The sequence below is a fragment of the Amphiprion ocellaris genome, chromosome 9 (genome assembly GCF_022539595.1).
Source record: "Amphiprion ocellaris isolate individual 3 ecotype Okinawa chromosome 9, ASM2253959v1, whole genome shotgun sequence".
NCBI classification, from domain to species: domain Eukaryota; kingdom Metazoa; phylum Chordata; class Actinopteri; family Pomacentridae; genus Amphiprion; species Amphiprion ocellaris.
Window position 1 is genome coordinate 9,358,046 of NC_072774.1, and position 12,925 is coordinate 9,370,970.

At 39.3% G+C, this 12,925-nt stretch overlaps 1 protein-coding gene across 2 annotated transcripts; it reads left to right on the forward strand.

The window, feature by feature from the left end:
* The first annotated feature begins 91 nt into the window (after positions 1 to 91).
* si:ch211-261d7.6 (zinc finger protein 729) lies at positions 92 to 12,682 on the forward strand. 2 transcript variants are annotated; one of them, XM_023268799.3, is made up of 3 exons: positions 92 to 1,474; positions 4,168 to 5,745; positions 11,031 to 12,682. In XM_023268799.3, the coding sequence occupies exons 1-3, from the start codon at positions 1,357 to 1,359 to the stop codon at positions 12,263 to 12,265; spliced, it is 2,931 nt and encodes a 976-aa protein (XP_023124567.2). In that variant the 5' UTR covers positions 92 to 1,356; the 3' UTR covers positions 12,266 to 12,682. The 2 variants fall into 2 exon arrangements, with proteins under 2 accessions (XP_023124567.2, XP_023124566.1); XM_023268798.3 differs by lacking the exon at positions 11,031 to 12,682 and having other exon boundaries at positions 4,168 to 9,540.
* The last annotated feature ends 243 nt before the right edge of the window (positions 12,683 to 12,925 follow it).

Sequence of the window (12,925 nt, forward strand, 5' to 3'; positions counted from 1 at the left end):
TAAAATAAGAGTAAAAATGGGAGCATTTAAGAATGAAAAACTTGGGTAGTTTTGAACTGAAAATATTACTTTGAAATTATTACTCAAGTAAAAATATGTAAGTGTATGCAGGAAAGATTAAAAAAATAATATTGTTGGATTAATGTGTACCTGAATCTTATGCTCTAATAACAGGTAGGTTAAAGCTAACATTGTGTTATATTTTACAAGTTTTTGTGCTCTATTGAAAGCCTTCATCTGAGTAATAACTAGCTGTTAAATACTGAAGTTGAGAAATGTGTATTGTTTCCCTTAGGAATTTAGATCTGGTCACTATAGAGTAACAAAAACAAAACAAAGAACTTTCATTCCATTAAATATCAGCCATTTCCAGCTAGAATTGTCACATACCACATTAACAATATCTAAACTGTATTTCTGATTAATGTAATCTTCATTGGAAAAAAAAAATGCTTTTGTTGCAAAAAAAAAGGTCATTTGTAAGTGATCCCAAACTTTTGAATGTTAGTGTATATATAGCATACATATGCAAAAAAAAAAAATCATTTACCATTAGGATATTGAACATGTCTTTTGTGACTTAAGGAGGAGTAAAGAAACCAGCAAATACTCAAACTTAAGATAATTTGGACTTTATTTTGTCTTTAAAGGTTATGCCAACAATATAATCGATGTGTTTGATTAAGTGATTAATCATTGCATCTCTGTTCCTCTCTTATTTCCTTTTCCAGTCAGAAGAAGCCAAATTAAATTTCTGAATTATTTAAAATTTGGCCTGAATATTGAATCTGTGAATTGTATGAATAATTTTGAGCTCAACTGTTTACTGTACGTTTTGTTCAAAAAACGTAATATGAAAAATAACAAGCAATCAAATAGAAATAGAAAAAGTAAAAATATTTTCCTCTATAAAGTAGAAAAGGCTTAGTCAGTAGAGGCAAAAAATTATAAATTACTGTTTTTACATTCAGGACTAATGCACGATCGCTTCGCTTGAGGTCAGCAGTCTGCTATGGAAGAAAATAAACAGACGAAGAAGAAGAAGCCCGTGTGATAAAACTAAACAGATGAAGAAGACGCTTCCGCCGGGGCGGAAAAGGCACACTGCGCAGGCGTGTGAGAGACGGCTAGCTGTTCTGTTCATCACCCCTCGCTTTAGTAAAGCGTAAATACGATGTTGCACGCTTAAGTGGTAACGAGCTAGATTAACATGCACGTTATTTGTTTTAGCTTATTTTTACTCCAATTGATCTGACTGAGCCGTAGTTAACAAAGCTGTTCCAAAACAACGGTGGCTCTGTTAAGCTAACGATCACTAGCCTGGGTGAGCTAGCACTAGCAAACAGCCACACCAAGATGGACGAATCTGCTCCAGCATCGACCAGAGGAGAGGACGGAGCTGAAAACAAGCCCTGCGATGGCGACACAGCCTCTGAAAACAACATCGGTCCGCCGACTGAGGACACTGCTGATCGTAAGTATACAGGATTTATCCACAACTTTAACATTAACGTTGTTAGTACGAAAATACTAATGGGGTCACGTGTGTTATCCTCACACTAACTTCAATACAAAAACATTACATTATATATTGCAAAAATAAGTCCCTTTATCCCACATTGCCACTAACAAGTCGCATTAAGTTGCCAATTTGAGTTTTTAGATGTTCTTTCATATTCATAATGATCAGTGTTATGTATTAAATCAATACAACGTCCACGAGGATGTGGCCTGAATAGTGTGCGAATGTGGGCTAAGCGATTTGGGGAAAAGATCTAATCGTGCTCTTTAGAACAACTATTAGAATTTGCAATATGACCTTTTAAGTCTGGTTCAATATTTAAGGATCGATAGATTCTAAACATGTGATGAGTCTTCACATGTCTATCACATGAGCCACCATCAAACTACTGAGTGTTGTATATTCTAAAGACGAGAAATAAGTGACCTCAAGCATAAATAAAAATTTTTCCAAGGCATAGAAAATGGAAGAATTTTTACAAAAGCTGTCACCTTGTTAGCTTAATTAAAACAAGTTTCAAAAAATATAATAGAATAATAATCAAAGTCATCCTAGCATTGCACATTCTGTAATCAAGCTAAACAAAGTGATTAAAAAAATTAATTTAAAAAAACCCTAGTCAGATGCACTTCATAATGTATATTCTAATTTGCAGCCTTTGTATTTAGCTAATTCTGTTGTTTCAAATTGTGCTTTCAATTTAATTTCAAGTACAGCTTCAGTTCTAGTGTGAATACATTATCATTATTTTTAGTGCTGCAATGTGCATTCTATTAGTTATCAGCTAGTACATGATGTACAAATGGAAAAAAGTCATGTGACTCCAGCTGAACACTATTTGTTGTGTGGTCTGGACAAGCTGACACACCATAGAGTTAACCTGCAGATTACAGACTTTTCAAAAATGCTGTAATAACAAGTTTTGTACCATTTGCACAGTGTAGTTCAGGCATGGAGTATATTCTTTGCATGAACAAGAGCCAGCAGAGTCGCACGTCCCACCTTGTCACAGGCAAAACACATCTAGTGCTGAACATTTTATAGATCGATAGACACTACAATTTATCAGAGTTCACTAAATGCCTCACAGTGCTGCTTGGTGGCTGCGGTGTGCTCAGACGTGTGTGACCAAAATTTACTTTGAAAAGAATAAAATAGGACATTCTAATGTCAAATCTGTCCAAGATGAAACCGAGTGTGTAGTTTTTTCCACTCATAGAGAAAACACTGCATGCAGGTGCATTTCATGAGAAGAGCATATTTTAAAGGGCATATATGGCAGTAGTACACCAAAGTTGTAAAAGTACTACTTTCCACCGCTGTGGTTAATGCAGCCACTGCCTACGATGGTTAGAGTGACACCAGTACAGCTTAATGATCATCATGCACTTGCACTAAATAGTCCACTTGAAATTTGAACTCGCACACTGTCAAAACAAGGTAGCTAATACGACCATTTTGGTTGCAGTCTGGAGCCCTGTCCAGGGTTCAGTCTGTAGCACTTATTTCTTATCCAAACTGACAGGCAAGAACAAACTTGCAATTTCTTGATAATATAGCACATACTTCAACCAGGCACTTCTGTTGTATGTCAAATGTATATACAACACCACATAAAACTTTCTCCTTTAGCATCATGTTTTCAGTGGCAATAAATAGTATATGGGTTAATTTAAACAGTACTTTTAACTATTAACACTTTATGAATAATGATGACAACTAATTATCAAGTTTTTTGTAGGAACTTGATAATTGATTTAGAGTTATGGCTGTTAAGTAGACTAACATTTTTGATAATGACGAAACCAGTGAAAAGAGTTACTTTTTTTCTCATGGTATGCAAAAACAGAAAAACATTTACTGTTTTTAGAAAAAAAATGCATTATGGCAACTATTTTTGTTGTTAGGTAACGAACAACAGCATTTGCACTGCATTGGCTTCTTGCATCCCATTGATAGTTTCTCAAAAGCCACTTTAGGGCAGCATCAGAATATGTTTAATGTTGTTGGCCAATCTTCTGCTTGCTGGTGTGACCTCATCCTAAAAATGTGCTTTTCTGTCAGTCAGAAAATCTTAAATGGACATGGTTGCTTTTTAAACCAGGGTTTTGAATAAGCAAGAACAGTTCATCATTACATCATGGCTTTTTTTTTTTAAATGTAGTTTTATACCCTTTTAATTTTGGCCTGGTGTATGCAAATTCAATTCAACATCAGCATTGCATTTGCAGTGAAGAAAATCAGTGTTTTGCTGACACAACTTGTAATGCAGTGCCACAGACTGCTGGTGCTGTGGAAACATTTGTGTATTTAGAAACACAACTCATGCAGCTGTCCAGTAACTGAATGATGAAACTTTACAGTGGTAATTAGGTTAAGCAGTGTATAATCAACTCAGTAACAGCACTGAGTGATTTTTTTTTTTTTTTTTTTTTATGTCAAATGTAATTTTTCGGTCGGCAGTTTTTATACTTCCTGTATGGAAATTCTACTGTTGTGTGACAATACTGTAAACTGGAATTATATTTAAAATAAAGACCTGGTTTGTACCTGTGTTTTTGTGTTTTGTTTATTGTTTTTCCTTTCTTACCTTTTCTGGAAACAGGAGTGGCTTTGACCTCCTATTTTCCCCTTTCTATTTCTAGGGGTTGGGGTTTTCTGCTGTCGGGATTGTGGAGAAGCCTTCAGAGAGGAGGCAGCCTACTTGGAGCATCGCCAGCAGCACCCACAGGAAAACATGTATTTAAACGAACAGTCGGATGAATTACGGGATGCAGAAAAGGACAGTGAGACGCCCCTTTTCTGTACTATATGTTCACTCTCATTTGTTGAACTGAGTGAATTCCACTCGCATATGAAAGAGACCCATGATCAAAGATCTCAGGAGGAGTCTGACATTCAGAATAATTCTGGTATCACAAAGCAGCACTCCTATGAATGCCCAGACTGTGGGAAATCTTATGTTGTGATTGGACACTTCCTCAACCATCGGCGCTCACACAGTCAACCCACCAAATCAGTTTTTAATGACCTTGAAGATGTGAAAAAGAAGTCCTTCCAGTGCGAGTCCTGTGGGCGGAATTATTCTCGAGCTTCAGCTCTTGACGCCCATCGTCGTTGTCATGAGGGAAAGTTGGTAAAGTCAAAAAACAGGAGCTCAAGAGATGCAACTCAGACAGGAGAGTCAGTGTTAGAAAGTAATCTCAGTGAAAATCAGACAGAAAACTGTCCTGAAAAATGTCACAAGTGTTCATGTGGTAAATCTTTCTCTGCCCTGATGCGACTTAAAACACATCAGCGATTTAGCCGCAACAGCCAGTGCTCTCCAGAAGAAATGATACCAAAACCAAAGAAGAGCAGCAGTGAGTTTTACTGTAGTGAGTGTCAAAAGGGTTTCAGTGGTCATATTGCCCTTTTTAACCATCAGCGATGGCATGCTAATCACTCAGACGATTGTGCACAAAGGTTCCCGTGTGAGGAATGTGGAAAAGTATTCATGACTCTGACGTTCTACTACAGACATCAGCGCACTGCACACAGTGATGAGACCCCGGCAAAGTCATTTCTTCATCAAGTGTGTCAGCTGCAGAAAAAGGCATTTGAATGTAAAAGTTGTGGGCTTAAGTTTTCCAGGGCTTCTGCACTTCATTCTCATGAGCTCCTACACACAGATGTTTATAAAGAAACAGAGGAAGCGGCCCAGAGGAGTTCCTCTCTCCTATCTCAAGACAAAATATTGGAAAGTGGCATGAAAGAAAACCTGGAGTCTTCTACAGAGGTTAAAGTGCAGCCAGAGAGCTTTCTTCCTCCCAGTACGGCTGAAGAAACTTACGCAAATGAGACCGACGAAGACATGGAGAGTTACGAACCTGGGGACTTTAATGTACAAGTGATCAGTGCGAGTGAATCTGAGGATGAGCCAGTCCAAGACCTGAATCCTGATCTGGAGCTGCTGTGTGAATCGGATCAGGACGTAAGAGATGAAGAAGTTTCCCCTGGAAGTCTTCTAGTTTCAAAATCAGAGATGGACTTGAAAATTGTACAAGTTGACTTTGAGCAAGCCGACGAGCAGTGTGCGCTGATAGCAAGCGAAGCCGTGAATACACCAGCAGAGGAAAGACATGATTGTCCAGAGTGTTATCGCTGGTTCACTAGTCCCTCATCACTGCGCGTTCACAGAATGTGGCATGGCGTTCATAGGAGGAGAAAACAACAGACTCAAGGTCAGTCAGTGGCAGCTTACACATGCAACACGTGTGGCCATGAAGCCCGTAGCGTTGCAGAACACTGTAGTCACATACAAACCCACAATGATCAAAACCCGAGCAGTGATGTGTTAGATCAGACAGAGGGTTTAGAGGGGGAAAATCTGACATGCAAAGAGTGTGGCAAATTTTTCTCTCGTTTATCTGCTTTAGTTTCTCATCAATTACATCATCCCAAAAGAAAACCATTCCAGTGCCCAGATTGCACGGTGTCTTATTCGCATGCAGCTAACCTCTTTAACCACATGAAAACTTGCTCAGCACAAAAGAAGGAAAATATTGCTGCCAGTAAAAAAGAATACAATCCAAAGAAAACCCTACTGGGCCCAAAGATCTATCATTGCGAACAATGTGGAAAGGGGTTTTGGTCATTAGGGGCCTACTCCCATCACAAGCAAAGTCAGACAGAGTGTACAGATTTGAGGCTAAGAAAAGGTGTAGGATCTCTGCACTCTGTTAACGGACACTCACGCTCCGGCGCTAAGGTTGCATGTCCAGTGTGTGGCAGAAAGTTTCGTCACAAGGGCATTATGGCGTTGCATATGCGCAAACACGAAAATGGAAATCACAAATGTGAGCTCTGCAACAGGTCATTTCGTCTTTTTTCCAGCCTCCTCAGACACCAGGTGGTGCATAGCGACCAGTTACTCCCACCACCCATAAAGTCTTTTCAGCATCAGGTCGAGCAGTTGAAAAAGAACACATATAGCTGTCCTGACTGCGGGAAGCTGTTTTCGCGGGAAAAAGCGCTGCAGTTTCATATGAAAAGCCATGGTTACGAGACCGGGCACTCTCCGTCGTCGCCAAGATCCACAGTCGGCCTGGAGAATCTGCAGTGTGTGACATGCCTCGCACATTTCAGCAACAAGGTCTCTTTAAGGGCTCATCAAAAACTTTGCATTAAAAGAGAGAGTCCAGTCATTGAAAAGACAGAACTGTTAGAACATAATGATCTGAAATTGAACAAAGACAGTATGAATGCTAGCACAGAGGAAAGCTCAGACCAGTTTAAGGTGCACACTGAAGTAAAGAATGAAACAGACAATGAAAATCTCACAGGTGTAGGCGACGTAGAAAACCCAAGTACAAGCAATTTGAAATACAAATGCAACGAGTGTGACAGAAGTTTCTCAGTGGTAGGAGCTTTGAATTTTCACAAAAGAATTCATTCCGAGGACAGCAAATCTGAAGCAAAGTCAGATTTGTCAGTTTCTGTGATGTTTAAGAAACCTAAACAAGACGAGCCAAGTAAAGGAATATTTCACTGCTCAGAATGTGGGAGGCGATTCATGACCAACGCAGCTCTCGGCTCCCACAAACGATGGCACAAAGATAAGAAATGCTCACGGCCGTTGCTGAAAGACGATTTGAAATCCGTGAGCCACAAGACGGCGGACGGACCTTTTCACTGCGAGAAGTGTGGCAAACAATTTTTCAACCGCCGTGTTCTCCAGCGCCACCAGTTGTTCAGTCTTCATTGTCAGATCAAAACTGAGCCAGATTCGGAGAGCAGCAGCACACCGGAGCAGTTTTCATGTCCTGAATGTAACCAAACGTTTGCGCAGAGTTCACTGTTAGCTGCTCATTATGAAAACGAACACAGTAAAATATTGGAGGCTACAGACTGTCAGGGAGATGAGCCACTAGAACCGTTAGACCAAGTCCCAGAACAGGCTGACATGAACTGCAGTGAGAGGGAGTCCGTGTCCGTGACATTGAAGCAAAAACCTCATCAGTGTCACCTCTGCACTATGACTTTTGCCAAAGAAAGAGGTCTGCGCGCTCATAAATGGCAGGCCCACTCAAAGGGTACAAAAGGCAAAAAAATGGCACATGTGAGTGTTAAAATGGAGCCCGTTGCCTCAAGCAGCGAACTCAACAAGACGGAAGATTCATCAGCTCCAGAAAACGATACAGTGTTAGTGAAAAATAGCCCTGTGGACAGAGCAAAGAAGAAAATCAGATCAGACCCCCTGCCTGCATCGTGTCTTGACTGCGGAAAACAGTTCAGTTCTGCAGTTAGCCTCATCGAGCATAAGAAAATTTGCTCGGAGGCAAAGCATGAGTCTACACTGGACATCCAAGCTCTTGAAGCCGAGGATCCCCCACTGCTCGGCCGCCTGTCGGAACACGCCGTCAAATGCCTCTTCAAGTGTAAGAAGTGCGGGAAAGCGTTCCAAACAGAGGAGCAGTTAGGAACCCATAAGACCAAAGCAAGGAGCCGGCCTTACTGCTGTGCTCTGTGCTGCCACGGCTTCTGGACCGAGAATCAGCTGCAGCAGCACCTCGCCTGGCATGACGAAGTCCGCTGTTGGCTCCCGAATGAGGTTCGCTACAGACTCAGCGCCGCCGTGACCTCAAAGCTTCTCAAACCCAACCTGCCCACTCCTGACAGCCAAGGGAAGTGTTTTCCATCTCCAGCAGTGATCCGACCGACGCTTAACCCTGCCACAAGCCACTCGCAAAGTAGCCATAAGTGCCAACTCTGTGGCAAAGCCTTCCTTTCACCAGCTGCATTACAAAACCACAGAGCTCAGCAGTGTAATGGCGGCGACTCATACCGCTGCTCCATTTGCCCCCAGATCTTCAGTGAAATCCAAGACCTTATCGATCACCACCAGGAATGTATCAGCAATTACAGAAAACCGAGTGGTGCCCCCGCTACTGCAGTCTCATCTGGAGATACAGATGGCCTTACTTGCCTTGAATGTGGAACTACTTTTTGTAAAGAAACCGATTTGCACCAGCACTATATCGAGCATGCCCGCGGACTTTGTTAAAGAAACCGAACAAAAGCGAACTAATGACACTGTAGATTGTGGGGATGTTAAGCTAGACAATTTTCTGTTGGACCTTTAAGTATCTCAAGTTGCAACATACTTTCCCTATTTGTTTGTACATAATTTGAGATTCTTTATAGCTAAAAAAAAATAACAGTTTCTGAGGTTAATTTCCTATTCTCAGGCTTTTCCTTTACACTGGACTAGTATATGTACAAATATGAAATTATAACTGCTTTTATAAACTTAGGTTGATGTCAGTAATGTGTAGTTTTGAGCCACCATTTTTGAACGAATGTCAGTTGACCCTTGTTATTACCTTTGCGGGATTTGCTGGCTTAAGTGTTGGAATTCACATTTAAATATATAAAAAACAGATTTAAAAACATTTATGCATGTCTGTCCTCATGCATTCAAAGTCCCCTGAGAAATGAAATGTGTTGTCTATACACTACTTATTGTAAACTTTATGAAGACACTGAAACAAATCTGCACCACAAGTACAGACTGTTGATGCTGCTGTTATTTTTAACACCTGAAATTGTGCTGAATGAGTTGCATATTGCATAGAAACATAAATCATGTGAAATTCAACAATGTGTATTATTTTGTCAATTGGTTTAAAGAAATGGCAGTGTAAGGAAAACTTAACAGTCAAGTAATTGTATGTTTTGTACAATACATTTTGCATTAATATGAACTCCTATGTTGTTTTTTTTTCCAGTGTTAAATTTTTATGTTGTGGAAAGACTTTTAATTACTTCAACTAAAATAGTGATTCTGTTCTTGTAGGATCGTTGTTTACAGTAAAAATATTACTTTACTGTATTAATTTATAAAATCTTTCCTCCCTTCGCCCCCTTTTTTTGCCCTAGATAACCCATTTGACTACTTGTTTAACTTGCTGTTTCAGAGACAAAAAGGATTAAAGGTGTCTAAAAGTAAAAAATAAATCAGTTAATATTTGCGGAAATTATTGAGTTGTGTGATTAATTTAATCATTATCTGTATTGGTAGTATTATCAGACTGGCTTCCCTTATTGTTTGGGTTTTCTGATTGGCCTTGAGTGTTTACCAATATACATTTCAGTGTATAACAGTGTATATACACATATAAAATGCATTTTCATAGGTATTGTTCACAATGCAAAATATATAGAGAGCTTGTAATGTGCCACTGAAATTCAAATATTTAATTATATACTAATTAATGCATGAATTAAAACATTACTGTAAATTATAATAAATATGCAATATAAATAATAACATCATAAATGACTGGATACCCAAAATTTAAACAGGACTTTTAGATGATTTATTTGCTGTCTTCTGTACTGATTTTATTATATTTTTTCTCTTTTGTTGAAATAGGTCGTTATTGATTAACAGGAACTATATCTGTTATTTTGACATAAGCAAAATTCCAAACATTCCTCTGTTCCAATTTGTCAAACCTCAGAATTTGCTTTTTTTTTTTATTCCTGTGAAAGGATGTATCTTTCTAGTTTTAGACTGTAAGTGTTGCTTTGGTCCTCAGTCATCACTCACACTTTTATGGAAGTTTGTTGATCAATTGTCAGTTGATTATCATTATTGATTGTAATTGAAAATAATACATCAATCAATGAAGAAAGGTTGCAAACTTTTCTGGTTTTAACATGCACCCACCACATGTGAACCTACTAAAATAGCTCTAGACTGTGGACTAGACTGTATTACATTTCATTACAGATATTCTTCTCCTTTGTGCACAGTAATGGGAGGTACTGCATTCCAGCACACCATGACCTCAATATTTCATTAACAGGGTATTTCCAGATGATTCTATTCCTTTATGCTGTTATTTCTTATCATTTGAGAAACAAAAGTGTCTATTATACTTCAGTAAAAGAAACTTGGTTCATAAAACTCGTTAAAACGTATAGTTTATCACAGTTGTTTTCATTTTAGCAAATAAAGCAGAATTATCACCATTCTGACAACAAAAACCGAAGCTTCATAAAAGTAGAATTAGTGGCAGAGCTTTTGTATATGGTTGGAGTAGATTTACACTGAATAAAATGGCTGGTGAGTTTATATCATCTCAATATAGTGATAGCCTGACCTGAAGCACCTTCCTCGAATTCAGAGATGGACAAAGATGAACTGGAGTCCAATCTACAATCCATAATTATTTAACTCCAGACTTCATAGATTTATCACAAATCATCTTTATTTTACAAACAACAAAGTTGTGTGGATCTACTAATGCTGTTTGGATTTATTTTCCTTTTCTATTTAATGGAATGAAAAATCACAGCTCACCATTTCACCACTGTTATTAGACATCAACTGGCAACTTCAGATTTCATAGAAAAAATACTTGTCAAGATGTGTTATTTAACATACTCAAAATATCTACAATGAACTGACAAGATTTCCTATAAAATGATTAAAAATTTGTACTTTTTCTCCCTTTTGTAGTCAACATTACATGCGAGGATTGTGGTCTGAAGTTTACACACCTGGAGGTCTATAAGACTCACCTGCACCAGCATGCCCTGGAGGAAGAGGAGGAGGAGGAGGAGGAAGACGCCAGGATGGACGACAGCACGATTCCTGAAATAGATGTTGAAGATGACGGTGTGAGTGATGGTGCAGATGGGTGTGAAGTGAAGAGTTTGATAAAAGCAAATCCCATAGAATTAATAGAAGGAGTTGCCATGGTGTCATTGGATGATCAACTTCGAAAGGTTTACGCTTGCTTGGTCTGTGGGAAGATCTATACATACCTGGTTTCATTCAAGAAACACCTACTTCTGCACGAAGCCCAGCCCTCTGCAGCAAAAAGTCTGACCCTGACTGAGCAGAAATTAAAGAAGTATGAGTGTCCAGATTGTGGGATGTCATTCAGAAGGCGAACGCAGCTAATCAACCACCTGAGTGTTCACAGGTCACGTCATCGGTTTAAACCAAGTTGCGATCAGTGCAACAGAACCTTCTCCACTGTAAAATCATGGGCTGCTCACATTGAGCTGCATAAATGGAACCCGTTTTGGTGTCTAAGTTGCGCCCAAGGCTTCAGAGACGAAGCATCACTAGATGAACACATACAACGTCATGGTCCGAGGGGTTACAACAGCTTAAACGTGTCTGCACAGCTCAAGAAAGACGTCGACACCAACACCGGTGCAAGGCCTTACAGCTGCAAATTCTGTGGGAGGAAATTTTCCCATCGTGGAAGATTAATTTTCCACCAAAAAATGCATATTAAATGTCATTACGGGTCCAGAAGTGTGCCTCAGGAGATACTTCTCACTAATGCTGCTGAGAGACCAGAAGAAAATGCCGACATGGAGGAAAATGTGCTGAAAAGTGAAGGTCAAAGCGAGGGTTCTATGTCTGGGGAGCAAGAAAACTCCGAGGAGTCTGATTGTGGAGAGCCGGTGCATCACTTCAAGCTTTTCAAACTGCCTGCCCCATCTGACGAGATAAAATCAGACACTGTAGAATCAGAAACAGGACGAGAGCTGGACGAGAGGGAGTCGCAAGAGACAGACATGCACAGAGAGCACAAGTACTGGGAATGGGAGTGCATCGAATGCGATATGGGCTTTGATGAAGTGGAAAAGCTGCATTTGCATTATATGAAGCATGCAACAGGGGAGGTGCCGATACCTCAGGATGATATTGAGGGAGGAAGCCTTGCAGAAGCATGAATTTACTCATACAGAGACCTCAGTAAGAACTCTGTTCTGTTGGTACAAGTTGGGGAACGTCATTGCTTTTATGCCTGAAGCTATTTACTCCAACTGCTGTCCATCGAGCTTAGAGTTTTAAACCTTTTCGCTTCTAAATTGTTACATTACATTATGGACTATTATTATTGATGCTTATTATCATGTTATTGGTGTCCAAAGGGAGTTTGACACATTGAGTGTCTGTAACAGTTAATGCTACATGCTATGAAATTGTACAGCAACTCAAATGTGTATTTTAGTTGAAAATCAGGTGTTGCAAGGCATTAGCATGAACCAAAGAGGCGAAAACTGATACGGTAAACTGAAAAAAAAGCTACCTCATTCTACTTATATTACTACTGTACTGCTAAATCAAATAAAGATCACTGAAAATAATGGGAGTGTGGCTGTGATTTAAATAACTGAGCTAATAGTCCTCTTATTGCTCTTTGTGCTGAATTTGCAAACGTCATTTATATTGAAGGCTTAATAAAGTATTCAAATGGATGGATAGATGGATAGATAGATAGATAGATAGATAGATAGAATCTATTTTGCATAGCAAAGCATTCTGTGGTAACACTTCAAAGATAAAATCTTAACATCTATCATAAATAACTGGCACTGTGGAGATAAATG

What these genes read in the sequence shown, in the direction of transcription:
- si:ch211-261d7.6 (XM_023268798.3), top strand. Translation starts at nt 1,357, where the DNA reads ATGGACGAATCTGCTCCAGCATCGACCAGAGGAGAGGACGGAGCTGAA. An exon ending in GACTGAGGACACTGCTGATC is followed by an intron (nt 1,475 to 4,167) that starts GTAAGTATACAG and finishes TTCTATTTCTAG; the next exon opens with GGGTTGGGGTTTTCTGCTGT.